General features: G+C 37.0%; 1 protein-coding gene across 1 annotated transcript in view; it reads left to right on the top strand.

The window, feature by feature from the left end:
• Positions 1 to 269: 269 nt before the first annotated feature.
• The window catches only part of ICE2 (interactor of little elongation complex ELL subunit 2), a gene marked incomplete at its 5' end in the record, with an annotated part of 64,166 nt that continues 47,618 nt past the window's right edge, over positions 270 to 16,817 (top strand). The window contains 4 exons of the mRNA XM_079701002.1: positions 270 to 310; positions 2,247 to 2,351; positions 7,655 to 7,916; positions 8,855 to 8,974. Coding sequence (XP_079557128.1) covers positions 270 to 310; positions 2,247 to 2,351; positions 7,655 to 7,916; positions 8,855 to 8,974 — 528 coding nt within the window. The remainder of the gene's footprint in view (positions 311 to 2,246; positions 2,352 to 7,654; positions 7,917 to 8,854; positions 8,975 to 16,817) is intronic.

Raw genomic sequence — 16,817 nt, 5'->3', positions numbered from 1 at the left:
GCTTCGCTGTTCTGCCTCAAAGGCCTTGGGAATATTCATGTCTGCTCTCCTCTATTTTAGGTGTCTGTGTCGATTGAGGGTGGGTGTTAGGAACAGGTTCTTGACTCATCTGAGTTAACAATATCTGGTCCAGCCAATCACCTGCTTTTGTTCTTGACCTTTGGTTTTTCCTCAGTTGATTGTAAATTCTAGAGACATCCTGCCTCCTCAGGAGCCTACACTGCCAGGCAGCAGAATTGTGGACTAGAGTGAAGCAGAAATCTAGGAATATGAGCTCCATGATGGCCATGGGTGAACCAAGGCTGAACTGGTGAGTTACATCTGTTTGTAATCCCCTAAAGAGGATTGAAGTGGGTCTGGTGGCTGCATTAGGAAAGGAGGGTGTCTGGCCTGGAGAGATTTGGAGGAAACAGAAAGAAGATAAGTACAGTGGCTTAGAGTTTACCCCATTCTCATCTACCCCGTTCTTATCTACACCTGCTTGGCACTTTTGAGTAATCTTTGACTGCACTTCCTCTCCTAAAGTGATAACAATTCAGCACTTAGATTGCTTCTTGGTATAACTCCATCATGTATTTATTGTTGATCTTAGTGAAGGAGAGATGCTGGAACTTTCCTGCGTTCAATAGGCAAGCTTCTTTTTGTTATATTGGAATCTATAACAAGTGATAATGTAAATGCATAGACTATTTTAGATGTGTATGAGAACTTTACAAATAGAGGACTCTATTAAGTAATATGGTTGCTATGTAGAAATCTAATGTGTGTGCTGCTTTAGATCAATTTAACACACATTTAGTGAGCATCTACTCTTTACTAGCGAAGGAGTTTGCTAGCGGAGGAGAATATAAAAGTTACAAGAGATTACAAAGATGACTAAAATAGTACCTGACTCAGAGAAGATTCAGTCACTACATCCTCTAGTATAATGCATATAGACAATGATATTGTCTATAATTATGTAATGTGATAAATATTGATTCAGTGGCAATCATATTACAATATAGAAATGTTATCAAAGTAACATGCTGTACACCTTAAATTTACAAAGTGCAACATGTCAAATTTATCAAATAAATACAAACAGTATGTGTTCAGTAAGTATTTGTTTATTGCAAACAGTGTTTCCTCCAAGGAGCTCACAATTCCTGAGGCCCATGACTATCTTTTTGTATGTTACACAAAAACTTTAGAATTTAATGAGATGTCACAGATACAGCACAATAGCAAGTACTAACAAACTACCCCGGTGCATAGCAAATAAGACTTTTTAGTTTTATCATTAATACCTTAATTATTGTTTTTAGATAAACACCTTTAAAACAGTAAGAAATGAGTATGGAGCAAATATGCGAGAATTTCCCATTTTATTAATGGGCCAGCCACAAGGTGCCATTTGACTAGATTTTTCTGTTGTAAGTTTTAAGAGTAATGCACATTTATGCTCCTTGCCATAAAAAATGTGTTCAAATGCAGCACAGATGCTCTTCTATATCATTGACATTGTGAAACCAAACGTGGTTTAGAGCCTTTGCACAGTATTACAGTCCTTGGAATGGTCCTTTTCTACAGAATCCTTCTAATTTTTGTTCTCCCTAGATTAATCGTTCTCAGTGTGTTTAATTTTTAAATTCTTTCGTTCAACCAGCATTTATTGAATGCTTACTATACAGAAAGCATTGACTATAGTATGTTAGTCTGTAAATTAATTACAATATAGAAAATCATATATGACCTTGCAAGTAGTTTTAGTAGAGGCACACCATTTATCACATTTGCCAAGTTAACAAAAAACGTTGGATAATCAGTCTTTGTAGTGTTTTTTGGCTGAGCACAATAGTGAATGAGACAAAAATAGGTTAAGAAGCGTTTTCTTTCAGCAATCAAACATCTTAATGTTACACCACAGAGCCTGAGGTGAGCCTTGCCCCTGACAGACCCTTTATGATACTTCAGTCTGTTCTGTCTTTAACTCTCAAGTATCTCTGACATTTAGTTGGGTACTAAAGGAAAAAGCAAGGCTGATTGTTGGAATTGGAGAATTTCAGAGTGGGCCTAGGTTTAAAACTATCCAAGAAGTAAAGCATCTAAACTCACACATGAAATTAAAATTATTAAGAGGTGATTTTTCTGGGAAAGGGGATGTAGGGGACATGTAGTTTTAAATTTCAGTTGTACCATTATGCTTGTTAATCTAGCATGAAATTTTGAATTGTCAAATTCAAGTAAATTACTTTGTTTTACAGGGATGTTTCCCCCAAAAATGGCCTTAAGACATTTTTCTCTCGAGAAAATTATAAAGATCATTCCATGGCTCCAAGTTTAAAAGAACTATGTATTTTATCTAGCAGGTAATATGTTTATTTATTTGGTTATTTATTTCCGTATTTGATTGTTATTTTCCTGATAGTTGAAGTTTTGTATCTGTCTATATCCACCATGATAAATTCAAATTATAGAAATGTAGAAATTAAAAAATAGAAGAACTCAGTACCAAAAAGAGACCACTCTTTGGTGTGCATATATATCTTTTCAGACCTTTCTCTCCATATATGAACAGATACATATTAAAACAAAAATGGGGGGACTTCCCTAGCAGAACTGTGGTTAGGACTCCGTGCTTTCACTGCTGAGGGCCCGGGTTCAATCCCTGGTCAAGGAACTAAGATCCCGCAAGCCGTGTGGTGTGGCCGAAAGAAGGGGTGGGGGGATCACACCATAAATACTGTAAGATGCTGTAAACACTATAAAACTGTTTTGCAATTTGCTTTTTTCATTTAAAATAATTGTTTGGGTATTTTGTGCCCCTACATTAACTCAGTCTTCTTAATGGTTGCATATTATTTTACTATACAGAGATACTTTTAATTCTTTTAGCTAGTTTTACATTGCAAAATGTTTGTGTTCCTCTTTCTTTGGGATTTTAAACAGTAACATTTATAAAGTTCTTGTAATTATTTCTGTAAGATAAATTCATAGAAATTGAATTGTTTGGGCAGATTCTATAAATATTTTATATTTTAATAGATACCACCAAATTGCCATAGAGTTTTTTTCTGTATGAAAATGCCTGTTAAGTGATGATTTTCCCTTCTCACTGCTTACTTGCCTGTAACAGCTCTTCTTTCCTTTGTGATCAGCTGTTTCAACTCTATTGTGGATGAATCTTAAAACTAATCAAGTTTACTAGAAAGGAGTGAAAATATGCCAAATGAGGAATTGGGGAGCTCTCCTAGGGGAGCTTAATTTTTAACTTTCATCCTTTCTCCACTCCTTTTGCAATGGAGGAATCATACTTCTAGCCTCTGTATGGAATGGGACCCCATCTTTTCCTGCCTTTTCAGTACCCTTTCTGTCAATTAGCATCCCCTCTTAACTCCTGTCTCTTTTTTCTTTTTTTCTTAAGCCATGCCACTCAGCTTGTGGGATCTTAGTTCCCATACCAGGGATCGAACCTATGCCCCCTGCAGTGGAAGCGCAGAGTCCTAACCACTGGACTGCCAGGGAAGTCCCTCTTTGTTCTCTCTTGACCAATATTAAACATGCTCAAGTTTGTCCCATCTCAATCCCTAGGTTCCACATTCCCTCCTAGTTACTTTCTTAGCTCTTCTCTCATTTGTACTTAGACTTCTTTAAATACTTGTATATGCTTGCTGGGAGGAAATGAGGGACAAAAAATCTATAAGACATACCAAAAACAATTGACAAAATAACATCGCTTAGTCCCTCCCTCCCAATAATTACTTTAAATGGATTAAACTCTCCAGCCAAAAGACAGATTTGGAGAATCAATTTAAAAAACAGGATGGAAAAAAAAAAACCCTTCCCTTTATTGCATATCCCATTGCACTTGCTTTCACTGAACATTCCACTGTAATCTGCCTTTTGCCCTCACTAGGCTACTAAAACTGCTCCTCTTAAAATCATCAATGAGCTCTTGACTATAGAGATATCTCACTCTAATTTTCCTCCTAGTTTTCTGGTGACAGTGGTATTTCTTAGTGGAATCAATTAATTGCTACCACTGATACTCATTTAGGTTGTTTCCATTCCTTTACTGTTACAAACAATGAGCATCTTTTTTTTTTTTTTTGGCTGCATTGGGTCTTCGTTGTGTGTGAGCTTTCTCTAGTTGTGGCGAATGGGGGCTACTCTCTGTTGCGGTGCATGGGCTTCTCATTGCGGTGGCTTCTCTTGTTGTGGAGCATGGGCTCTAGGTGCGCAGGCTTCAGTAGTTGTGGCTCTCGGGCTCTAGAGCGCAGGCTCAGTAGTTGTGGCGCATGGGTTTAGTTGCTCCGCAGCATGTGGAATCTTCCCGAACCAGGGATCGAACCCATGTCCCCTGCATTGGCAGGCAGATTCTCAACTACTGCCCCACCAGGGAAGTCCCTTGCTACTGCTTCTTAATTATTTTATGGTTCTTTTCAAATCCGGTTCTATTCAGCATATCCCAAGCGTGGGTTATAGTCTGAAATTTGTAAGGGAGAGGACGTCCTACTGGAAGTTGAGTACACTTAACACCTAAAATCTTTTTTTCTTAGAATATCACTTGTTTTTCTTTAGATTTCTATATAGCACAAAATAATTTGTTAGTATAATACACCTTTTAACATAGAAGAAATAAAGACACAAGTCATTGATTTCGTATGTTTCTAGTCTTTTTTGCTAACCTTTAGTTTTATTATAGTAAGAATGGATTTTCAGACTATATTAAATTACCACAGTTTTCTTGATGAAAAAACTAGGAAGAAAAAAACAAAAAAAAGACTCAGAAGAATGTAAATTTATTAGCCCTAATTTTGTGTTTTGTGTTCTATAAAAACATATTTGGGAAAATATTGATACCTCTAATTATGCCACTTTCAACAATATGAGGTTTTTATTCAACCCTTTTCCCTCAACTAAAAGGTAAATATTTGCCTTTTTAAAAATTAGTTTCCGGGGACTTCGCTGGTGGCGCAGTGGTTGGGAATCCGCCTGCCAATGCAGGGAACAGGGGTTCGAACTCTGGTCCAGGGAGATCCCACATGCCGCAGAGCAACTAAGCCTGTGCGCCACAACTACTGAGCTTGTGCTCTAGAGCCCATGAGCCACAACTGCTGAGCCCGCGTGCCACAACTACTGAAGGCCATATGCCTAGAGCCCGTGCTCTGCAACGAAGAGAAGACTCCGCAATGAGAAGCCTGCACAGCCCCTGCTCGCTGCAACTAGAGAAAGCCTGTGCTCAGCAAGGAAGACCCAGTGCAGCCAAAATTTAAAAAATAAAAAAAATTAGTTTCTGGTTATAGATATTTATAACTGAGTTTTAAGCCAACAGAGGGGAAAGAAGCTTCAAATACACAAAAAAGAAGAAAAAGAAGAAATTTTAACATGTTTAATGTATATAAGTAAATCAAATTCAGGAGGTACAGGTAGACTTTAGGTGGAGGCTAGAAGTACCATTTCCAGGGCTTCCCTGGTGGCGCAGTGGTTGAGAATCTGCCTGCCAATTCAGGGGACGTGGGTTCGAGCCCTGGTCTGGGAAGATCCCACATGCCGCTGAGCAACTAGCCCTGTGAGCCACAATTACTGAGCCTGCGCGTCTGGAGCCTGTGCTCTGCAACAAGAGGCCGCGATAGTGAGAGGCCTGCGCACCGCGATGAGGAGTGGCCCCCACTTGCCACAACTAGAGAAAGCCCTCGCACAGAAACGAAGAGCCAACACAGCCATAAATAAATAAATAAATAAAAATTTTTTTAAAAAGTTAAAAAAAAAAAAAGAAGTACCATTTCCAAATGGTACTTAAAGAAGCTAGCTACCCAAACCAGGAGACTTAAAGCATAGGAAACGAAAACTTTTGAATTCTGCCTTTCTTTCATAGAGACTTAAAGTAAAAAAGGAGAGTGGGTAGTTGACAAAATGAAGGGAGAAAACTTCAAACCATCAACTTAAATAAAATATAATGCTGTAAATGTGGATAGAAAAGTCCTGTCAGATGCTTTTGGCTTGCACCCTGATGAAGATTTTGACAGCACTGCACACAGAAATGATCTTGATGTGCTGCCGTTTCATTCTTTGCTGAATGTAGCCAATTTAAACTGCCAGGATTTCTTGACATTCCTACTCTGGCATATCTGAGTCAGCATCTTGTTGCTGCAGCAGCTTAATTAAATTTGCCAGTTTGTGTCACAAGGACAGACATGTTCTCATATTCAGAGAGACAGCTGTGAAGCAGTATTGTTAAGAATTGCGGACACAATACTGTTAGGTTTGAATAGCTCTCAAGACATTTTCTAGTGAGAAATCAATTTGCTGTAATACATTTCTCCCAAGATCAGCAGTTAATATTCATTTTGTTAACCTAAAATATGCTTATTTTTATGCAGTTATTGGAGAAACTTTAGTAGCTAAGTATGTCTTCTTTCACCTGTATTATTTTCAGAGCCAATCTAAGCATCCTTATTTTAATTTCCAAAATTCTTTTTCCATTTACTAACCTGCTCTCTTCGTTAGTTTTCCATCCAGAGTTTAGCTCTAAGAGAGTAATCTTGAATATTTTGCCCTATTTGAGGGCTCTAAGTCTTTTTTTAAAGAATTTTGGAATTTTTACCATATTTATTCTAATATTTTAATGTTGATCTAAAACAAATTAATGGTAGTTTTGGATGGGGCTTAACTCACCCTTTTTAGTTTGGAACCAAATCATTACTGTGGTGGAAATTGAAGTTGTCGAGGCTAAGGAAATGTAGTTTCGTGTGTGTGTGTGTGTGTGTATGTGTGTGTGTGTGTGTGTACTTTAAGACTTTCTTATGAAAAATGTAGATTATAACACTGAATAGCAGCAATAGAGACAGATTATGTACAAGATAAGAAATTTGTATTCATATACCTTAATTGGGGTAGTAAGGTGGTTTTTTTTTAAATTGGGGTAGCATTTCATAAACAGATAGGGTAACAGGTTCTCTAGCTACTCACCACTTTTTCTTGTAGTGTATTTCATTATAGATGTGCCAAGATTTCTCTTTTATATCTATACAAAACATAAAGACATTTCCATAGACTCAGCCATGTGCATGAGTGATAGAGGATTCTACAACTCTTCTAAAACCACTGTTATTTCCATAAAATATATCACAGAGTGTTGGGATTTTCTTTTTAATTCTTGAGATAATTACAGCAGAGGAAACCAGGAAATTTAGAATCTCAGTGAATTTGTGAACTTCAAGTTTGTGACCCCATCATATCCTGCTCTTAGTGGCTTTTGTTCACTGCATTAACTGATATATCTTATTGAAGAATTTAGGTATTAAAAAACAACTTGAATTGTAATAAAATGTAAACACAAAGTACCTGCATATATAACTAGCAAGAGTGATTTACCCCTCTTCAGTAAAGGGAGGAAGCTTCCAAATTGAATAACTTGTCTAAGGATTTTGCCTCTTCCTCTCCATCATGTAATTGAAGGTAAACTTGTAATGTGATCCTATCCTGCAGAATACTTAATTTATACTAAATGGCTAAACATCAAAATGCAGGTGGCAGAGTTAGATAATAATCCAGAATTTACTCTGTTAATCACTCTATATTCTCCCTGGTGATTGAGAATCATGAAGTTTCATGATAGTAATCTTCATGTGAAAAGCACATATTTGTAAATTGTATTTTTTTTCCCCAGACGTATAGGAGAAAATTTGAATGCCTCAGCAAGTTCTGTAGAAACTGAGCCGGCAGTTAGTTCAGCAACTCAAGCAAAGGAAAAAGTGAAAACCACAGTTGGAATGGTTCTTCTTCCAAAACCAAGAGTTCCTTATCCTCGTTTCTCTCGTTTCTCACAGAGAGAACAGAGGAATTATGTGGATTTGTTGGTTAAATATGCAAAAATCCCTGTGGGTTCCAAAGCTGTTGGAATAAATAAAAATGACTACTTGCAGTACTTGGTATGTATTCTGTTCTTCAGCGTCAGTTAAAAAATATTTAAAAATTAGGAAATATTTGAAATTGCTTTTATGTTTTTAGGTGCAATCACATTAATAAAAATGGAAACTATAAGGAGTTTAATTGACAGAACATTGGTGCTTTAATTCTATTGTTTCTATTATAGTTGAGGCATTTTGCTCTAGTTCTGGGTATATTTCACCCCAGTTCATATTAAGTACTAGCAGTAGAACTTTACCTTGCTCCTTGAACCACTTTAAAATTTTTGTTAATTATTACTTTAATTAAGTAGTTTCCAAATTCTCGATTAGGTAAGTGATGCTGTGCTGAATATCATTGTTGCAAACTGTTCATATCTATGATTGTTTCCTTAAGATAAATTCTTAAAAATATAATTACCAGATCAAAAACTATACATGTTTTTAAGGCGTTGATCTGCAGTTACACACGAGTAAATTGTTCTGAAAAAATGTTTAAACCAATTTGTATGTACCAGTACTGTATGAAGGTTTTTTTCAAAATATCTTCACTAATAATGAACATTACTTTTTTTGCCTCTAATTTGATATGGAAAAGATGGCAATCTCTTGTTTTATATTAACTTACAGTGGTTACTAATGAAAATAAGCATTTTCCGTGTGTTTATAAGCCATTTCTAATTCTTCTTTTGTAACTTGCATATTTATATGTTTGCTTATTTTTCCATTTGGGTGTTTATCCTTTTTATGTTAAGAGTATTTTATAAAATGAGCTTATTAATTCCTAATCATATATTGTAGCATTAGTCATTAGCTTTTCTCTTTTTGTGGAATGAACTTTTTTGTGATTTCTGCTTTGGACATGATACTTTAAGTCCAAATTATTAGTGCAGCAATTGAGAAGTGATTGTTTTTAACCAAGCTTCTTATTCTAAGATATGTCTACTTTTTTTCAAAATCAGGATATGAAAAAACATGTGAATGAAGAAGTTACAGAATTCTTAAAATTTTTGCAGAATTCTGCAAAGAAATGTGCACAGGATTATAATATGCTTTCTGATGACGCTCGTCTCTTCACAGAGGTAAAAAAATAATAATCACATTTACTTAAACTGCCAAGTAATATGCAATAGCAGCATTTTAAAATGTGTGATGACTTTCCAAAAGCACATGTTAATATTGTCAAATTAGAGACCAAATTGTATGTAGGTCTTTTATTCATCATGTATTTAAATAATAGAAATACTGACACCTCAAAATCAGGTACTATAGTATATTCATGTTTTTTTCTTTTAATGATCTAACTACTGTATTTGAGTTATATTTTACTCACATGGATGGTTTGATCTGATGCACTGATTTCCCTTGCGAGAGAATGGCGTTTAAGGAGTTATCTTGGTCCTTAAAAATCTGTGTGGTCCTTTAGAACCTAGTCATATAAATTTATATTCACTATTTTCATGGTAACCAGCCACCGGATGATAAATTTCATCAAATAATTTTTTGATACTTAAATTATTCAAGCAGGTTTATTTTTTAATTTTTTTTGAGGGCAATTATCATTTTTTTAATACATGTTTATTGGAGTGTAATTGCTTCACAATACTGTGTGTGTTTCTGTTGTACAACACAGTGAATCAGCCATATGCATACATATATCCCCATATCCCCTCCCTCTTAAGCCTCCCTCCCACCCTCCCTATCCCACCCCTCTACGCTGTCGCAAAGCATGGAGCTGATCTCCCTGTGCTATGCTGCTACTTCCCACTAACTATCTGTTTCATGCACATTTATTAGCAAAGCATGTAAATCCTCCCATCATGTAGTGGGCGTAGGAAAAATTTAGAGTACAGTACTTGAATAGTAACTTAATAGTAGAGTTGTAGTAGAATTCATCTAGAAACACCAACAACAGTCTGAATCTTTTTTTTAAGCCTTTAAAACTAGTTAGGGCTTCCCTGGTGGCACAGTGGTTAAGAATCTACCTGCCAATGCAAGGGACACAGGTTCGAGTCCTGGCCCGGGAAGATCCCACATGCTGTGGAGCAACTAAGCCCGCGCACCACAACTACTGAGCATGAGTTCTAGAGCCTGCGAGCCACAACTACTGAAAACTGCGCGCCTAGGGCCCATGCTCCACAAGAGAAGCCAGCGCAATGAGAAGCCCGCACACGGCAACAAAGAGTAGCCCCTGCTCACGGCAACTAAAGAAAGCCTGTGCACAGCAACGAAGACCCAACACAAAAATAAATAAATAAATAAATAAATATATTTAAAATTTAAAAAGTAAACCATACATGATAAAATTGATAAATTTGAAATAAATAAATAAAACTACTCACTGTACAAAACAATGTGATAATACTTAATAGTATTGAACCCTACACTTAAAAATGGTTAAGATAGAGCTTCCCTGGTGGCGCAGTGGTTGAGAGTCTGCCTGCCGATGCAGCGGACGCGGGTTCGTGCCCCGGTCCGGGAAGATCCCGCATGCCGTGGAGCGGTTGGGCCCGTGAGCCATGGCCGCTGAGCCTGCGCGTCGGGAGCCTGTGCTCTGCAACGGGAGAGGCCGCAACACTGAGGCCCGTGTACCGCAAAAAAAAAAAAAAAAAAAAAAAAAATGTTAAGAAAGTAGGTTTTAAGGGTATTTTAGCACAACTTTTAAAAAAACTGCTCATTATAAATTGGAGGACAGCAGAGGGTATTAGTTCTACTTTCAAACAAACACTTTTTTTTTTTTTTTTGCGGTACGCGGGCCTCTCACTGTTGCGGTCTCTCCCTTTGCGGAGCGCAGGCTCAGCGGCCATGGCTCACGGGCCCAGCCGCTCCACGGCATGTGGGATCTTCCCGGACCGGGGCACGAACCCATGTCCTCCCCCTCCTCGGCAGGCGGACTCTCAACCACTGTGCCACCAGGGAAGCCCTAAAACAAACACTTTTTTAAGGTGAAATTTTGTTGTTAATATGAACCAGAAGAATTAATCTTCTAAATCAAAGGCAGAATTTCATTTTTTTCTGAACCTATGTATGATATACTTAAACAGAGTGTCATATTTCTCCATATGTGAAAGGCACTGTAGCTGTTCCTATTTTAGTATTGTTGGTGAAAGGACCACAATGACGATTTTAAAACATAAATCACATCCCCTCATTTTGCTGGTTTCAAATGGCTTCTCATCTCACTCAGGAAGAGACAGTCTTTAGAAAGTTCTGCAGTACCCTACATGATCCCGCCTCCTCACCACCACCACCCCAAGCCTGCTTCATCTCCTGCGTGTTCCTCTCAGTTATTCCGTTCCAGCCTCCTGGCCTCTTTGTGTCTCTTGAATACGTCAAGCACGGTCCTGCCTTAAGGCCTTTGGCTGTTCCCATCTTGCTGGCAAGCTGTTCCCCAGATACCTGCATGGATTAGTTCCTTGATTCCTTTAAGTCTCTCTCTGTTCAGTTGCCAGCTATCACTGAGGATACTCCTAATTACCGTATAAAAAGTAGCATCACCCTCAGCATTTCCTTTACCATGTTTTGTTTATTGTCTTTCTCCCTAACACTTGTATGTAAGTACTGTTTGCACCGCTGGGGTGTTCCCAGTCACTGGAATAGTGCCTGGCACACAGTAAGTGCTCAGTATAATTACTTGTTAAGTGAAGATAAAACTGTTTATGAACAGAGTACATTATTTGATAGCTAGCAATCAGCATTAGGTCTTGCTTTTTAGCCAGGTTGACTTGGCAGCACATTGTCTTATTACACTTTACGTCTTACCCCAAACACCCACTGATTTTCTCTAACCTTTTTATTGTTTTAAAATTTTAATTTTATATTATGAAATGTAATGTACCTATGGAAAAGTATTTAGAACAAACATGTACAGCTTAACAAATAATTATATATATATGAACACCTATGTAACTCTCTTCCAAGTCAAGAAATAAAACATTACTGGTAACCTAGAAGGCCCCTGTGTATCCCTCCTAGATAATAACATTTTCCCTTGTTGAAGAAATAATCACTGTGCCAAGTTTAGTTTGATAATTTCCATGCCTTTAAAAAATTTTTTTTGGTAATTCAAGTTTTCTTTTGCCTGTGTTTGAATTTTATGTGAATTCTTTTGCTCTTTTATGTGAACAGAATTCTTCCTTTACTCAGTAGTATGTTTGTGAGATTCATATGTATGTGTGTAGTTGTATTTCATTCATTTTTATTTCTGTACATGTATAAGTAAACTGGTTTATTCTGTTGATCAAAATCTGGGCTGTTTCCAGTTCTGAGCTATTCTAAGTAGTGCCCCTATGAAAATTCTAATACATGTCTCTTGCTGCACATGTACACACATATCTACTGGGTATATGACTAGGAATGAAATTGTTGGGTTATAGAGTATACATATCTTCAACTTCAATAGATAATGTTAGACTGTTTTCCGAAGTGGTTATGCCACTTTGCATTGTACCCAGCAGTGTTTGAGAGGTTTTTACTCCATATCCTCAACAATTGATACTTACAGTCATTTTAGTTTTAACCAATCTAGAGGATAGGGTGCTGTATTTATAAGACTGTATACCTTTTCCTATGTTTCTTGGTCATTTCCTGTGAATTGAGTGTTCAAGTTTTGCCCTTTATTCTACTTGATTTTCCATCCTTTTGTTACTGATATGTGAGAGGTTTTGTATATCCTAAATACAAAAGTATTATGGGTTGTACAGTAGTCCCCCCTTAATCTTGGTTTTGCTTTACTTCGTGTCAGTTACCCACAAATGGAAATTCCAGAAATACTTCATCACACACCATTCTGAGTAGTGTGATGAAGTCTCTCACAATCCCGCTCCACCCAACCCACAATGTGAATTATCCTTTTGTCTAGTATATCCCACCCATTAATCTCTTAGTAGCCACCTTGGTTATCAGATGGACTTTCAAGGTATCACAGTGCTTGTGTTCAAGTCACCCTTACTTCACTTGATAATGGCTCCAAAGTGCAAGAGTAGCGATGCTGGCAGTTTGGGTATGCCAAAAAGAAGCCGCAAAGTGTTTCCTTTCAGTGAAAAGGCGAAAGTTCTCAACTTAGTAAGGAAAGAACAAAAACCATATGCTGCAGTTACTAAGATCTGCAGTAAGAACGAATCTTCTATGCATGAAATTATAACGAAGGAAAAAGAAATTCGTGTTCTGCTGTCACACCTCAAACTGCAAAAGTTACAGCCACAGCGCATGATAAGTGCTTAGTTAAGATTGAAAAGACATTAAATTTGTAAGATATTTTGAGAGAAAGTTACCACATTCATATAACTTATTACAATATTGCTATAATTGTTCTGTTTTCATTTTATTATTAGTTATTGTTGCTAATCTCTTACTGTGCCTAATTTTTAAATTAAACTTTATCATAGGTATGTATGAATAGGAAATGATATTCAGTCTTATCCACGATTTCAGACATCCACTGAGGGTCTTGGAATATATCCCCCATGGATAAGGGAGACTACTGTATACATTGGGAGTTTTTTCTTTTATTTGATAAAACAGTTTTTTTAATCTACGAGTTCCCCCTCCATATTTTTTTTCCTTAAACTTTATCTTTTCAAGAACCTGGGTCATTTGACCTTTAGAGTTTCCCACAGTCTAGATTTTGATAATTATATATTCATGATGATACTCAACATGTTCTTTTTTCCTCTATATTTCTTACAAATTGTGAACTGGATCCAGAAGCTTGATCAGAATTATAGTCTTGCCAAAGGGTTTGAACATACAGATGGTGGTGTATTCTTTAATCAGGTGGCACATAATGTCTGATTGTTTTTTGTGATGTTAGTAGCTATTGATGCTTAATGCCAGATTTATTCATTCACTGGGGTTTGCAAAATTGTAAGATTCTAATTGCATCATTTATTTTTATTCATTAGTTGGAATAATTTTATTAAAATATGTTTTTCCTCATCTACTGTTCGGCTTCCCATTTCATGTAGCAGAAAAAGTGCTAGATTCTTTATATACCAGTTTTGAAAAAATTAATTGGTTCTTTCTTATTTTACAATGGTGATCACTTTTAAAAAAATATTATTATTGAATCATGAAGTTAAACATATTTGATGGGTTTTAGTCCGCTACAATTATCCTTTTTGAAACTCAGATAATACCAACTTGGACCAGTGATGGGGTCTTCATACTGGCTTTTGAGTCCTTTTGAGTCACTCTAGGAGTCTTTGAGGCTTATTTTGTACATTTCCTATCCCAGCCCTGGAAACAGCTATTTTCTAGAGCCTTTGTTTCTTTTAGTGTGAAATGGCATTTCAAGACTACAGTCTGGGCACTGGGGATGCTCAATGCACCTGAGTTGATCAGTGTTTATGAGACTATTTCAGTAGATGGAGCTAGAAAAAATACATTTAAAGAAAAAATTTCCACGTGTCTCATTTGCTTTATCCCACATTATACTCACAACAGCCTCAGAATAATACAATGCCACCAATCAATAGAATTTCTGAAAATAGTTCGAAAAATTTTTTTCATATGTTCTCACCATTCTCCCCTACTTTTTTTAGTACTGCATTTATATTGTTAGAACAGGTAGCCATTACGTACTAAATAAACTCTCTCTCTTTTTTTAAAGTATAGTTGATTTACAATGTTGTGTTAATTAACTGCTGTACAGCAAAGTGATTCAGTTATACATTTTTTACATTCTTTTTTTTAATATATTCTTTTCCATTATGGTTTATCATAGGATATTGAATATAGTTCTCTGTGCTATACAGTAGGACCTTGTTGTTTATCCATTCTATATATAAAAGCTTACAGCTGCTAACCTCAACCTCCCACTCCATCCCTCCCCCAACTTCCTCCCCCTTGGCAACCACCACTCTGCTGTCTATGTCTGTGATTCTGTTTCTGTTCCATAGATTGCTTCATTTGTGTCATATTTTAGATTCCACATATAAGTGATATCATATGGTATTTGTCTTTCTGTTTCTGACTTACTTCACTTAGTATGATAATCTCTAGTTGCATCCATGTTGCTGCAAATGGCATTATTTTGTTCTTTTTTATGGCTGAGTAGTATTCCATTGTGTATATGTACCACATCTTCTTTATCCATTCATCTGTTGGTGGACATTTAGGTTGTTTCCATGTCTTGGCTACTGTGAATAGTGCTGCTATGAATATAAGGATGCATGTATCTTTTTGAATTATAGTTTTGTCTGGATATGTGCCCAGAAGTGGGATTGCTGGCTGATATGATAATTCTATTTTTAGTTTTCTGAGAAACCTCTCTACTGTTTTCTTTCTTTCTTTCTTTTTAAAAAAATATTTATTTATTTATTTATTTATTTATTTTGGCTGTGCTGGGTCTTAGTTGTGGCACGTGGGATCTTCATTGCGGCATGTGGAATCTTTTAGTTGCAGCATGCAGACTCTTAGTTGCGGCATGCGAACTCTTAGCTGCGGCATGCATGCGGGATCTAGTTCCCTGACCACGGATCAAACCTGGGCCCCCCCACACACATTGGGGGCTCAGAGTCTTACCCATTGGATCACCAGGGAAGTCCCTCCCTACTGTTTTCCACAGTGGCTGCACCAACTTACATTCCCACCAGCAGTGTAGGAGGGTTCCCTTTTTTCCGCACCCTCTCCAGCATTTGTTGTTTGCAGAGTTTTTAAAGATGGCCTTTCTGACCAATGTGGGTGGTACCTCATTGTAGTTTTGATTTGCATTTCTCTTATAATTAGCAGTGTTGTCCATCTTTTCATGTGCCTATTGGCCATCTGTATTTTTTCTTTGGAGAAATGTTTATTTAGGTCTTTGGCCCATTTTTGGATTGGCTTGTTTGTTTTTTGTTGTTGAGTTGTATGAGCTGTTTGTATATTTTGGAAATTAGGCCCTTGTTGGTCACATTGTTTGCAAATATTTTCTCCCATTCCATATGTTGTCTTTTAGCAAAAGACATGTTCATGGTTTCGTTTGCTGTGCAAAAGTTTGTAGGTTTGATTAGGTCCCATTTGTTTATTTTTGTTTTTATTGCTATTGCCTTGGGAGACTGACCTAAGAAAACATTGGTACAATTTATGTCAGAGAATGTTTTGCCTATGTTCTCTTCTAGGAATAAACTCTCCCTTTTTAATCCACATTTAACTTTAAATCAATTTTACTGAGGTAAAATTTACATACAATAAGCATCGATTTTAAGTGCATGTCAGTGAGTCTTCCTGTGTAACCATGACCCCAGCCATGATATGGAGTATTTCTTTTTCTTTTCTTTTTTTTATAATTTTTAATTTTTTTAATGTATTTTATTATATATTTTTAAAATTTTATTTATTTTTGGCTGTGTTGGGTCTTTTTTGCGGCAAGCAGGGGCTTCTCTTGTTGCGGAGCACGGGCTCTTGGCATGTGGGCTTCAGTAGTTGCAGCACGCGGGCCCTAGAGCACATGGGCTTCAGTAGTTATGGCACATGGGCTGTAGGGTGCGTGGGCTTCAGTAGTTGTGGTGCATGGGCTCAGTAGTTGTGGCTCGCGGGCTCTAAAGCACAGGCTCAGTAGTTGTGGCGCACGGGCTTAGTTCCTCCGCATCACATGGCATCTTCCCAGACTGGGGATCAAACCCATGTCCCCTGCATTGGCAGGTGGATTCTTAACCACTGTGCCACCAGGGAAGTCCCGATATGGAGTATTTCTATCACACTAAAAAGATCTCTGTGCCTCTTTCCATCCATGGCCCTAGGAAATCACCGATTTGCTTTCTGTCACCATATATTAGATTTGCCTTTTCCGGAGTTTTATAAAAATTGAATCACACACAGTGTACTCTCTTTTGTGTCTGACTTCTTTCAGTCAGCATTTTTGAGATTCATCCACATTGGTGCAAGTATCCATAATGTATTCCTTTTTATTCCTTTTTGTTTTGTTGTATGGTTATACCAAAATTG

Source organism: Hyperoodon ampullatus, assembly GCF_949752795.1.
Source record: "Hyperoodon ampullatus genome assembly, chromosome: 3".
Lineage (NCBI taxonomy): Eukaryota > Metazoa > Chordata > Mammalia > Artiodactyla > Ziphiidae > Hyperoodon > Hyperoodon ampullatus.
This window is presented reverse-complemented; position numbering and strand designations above follow the sequence as displayed.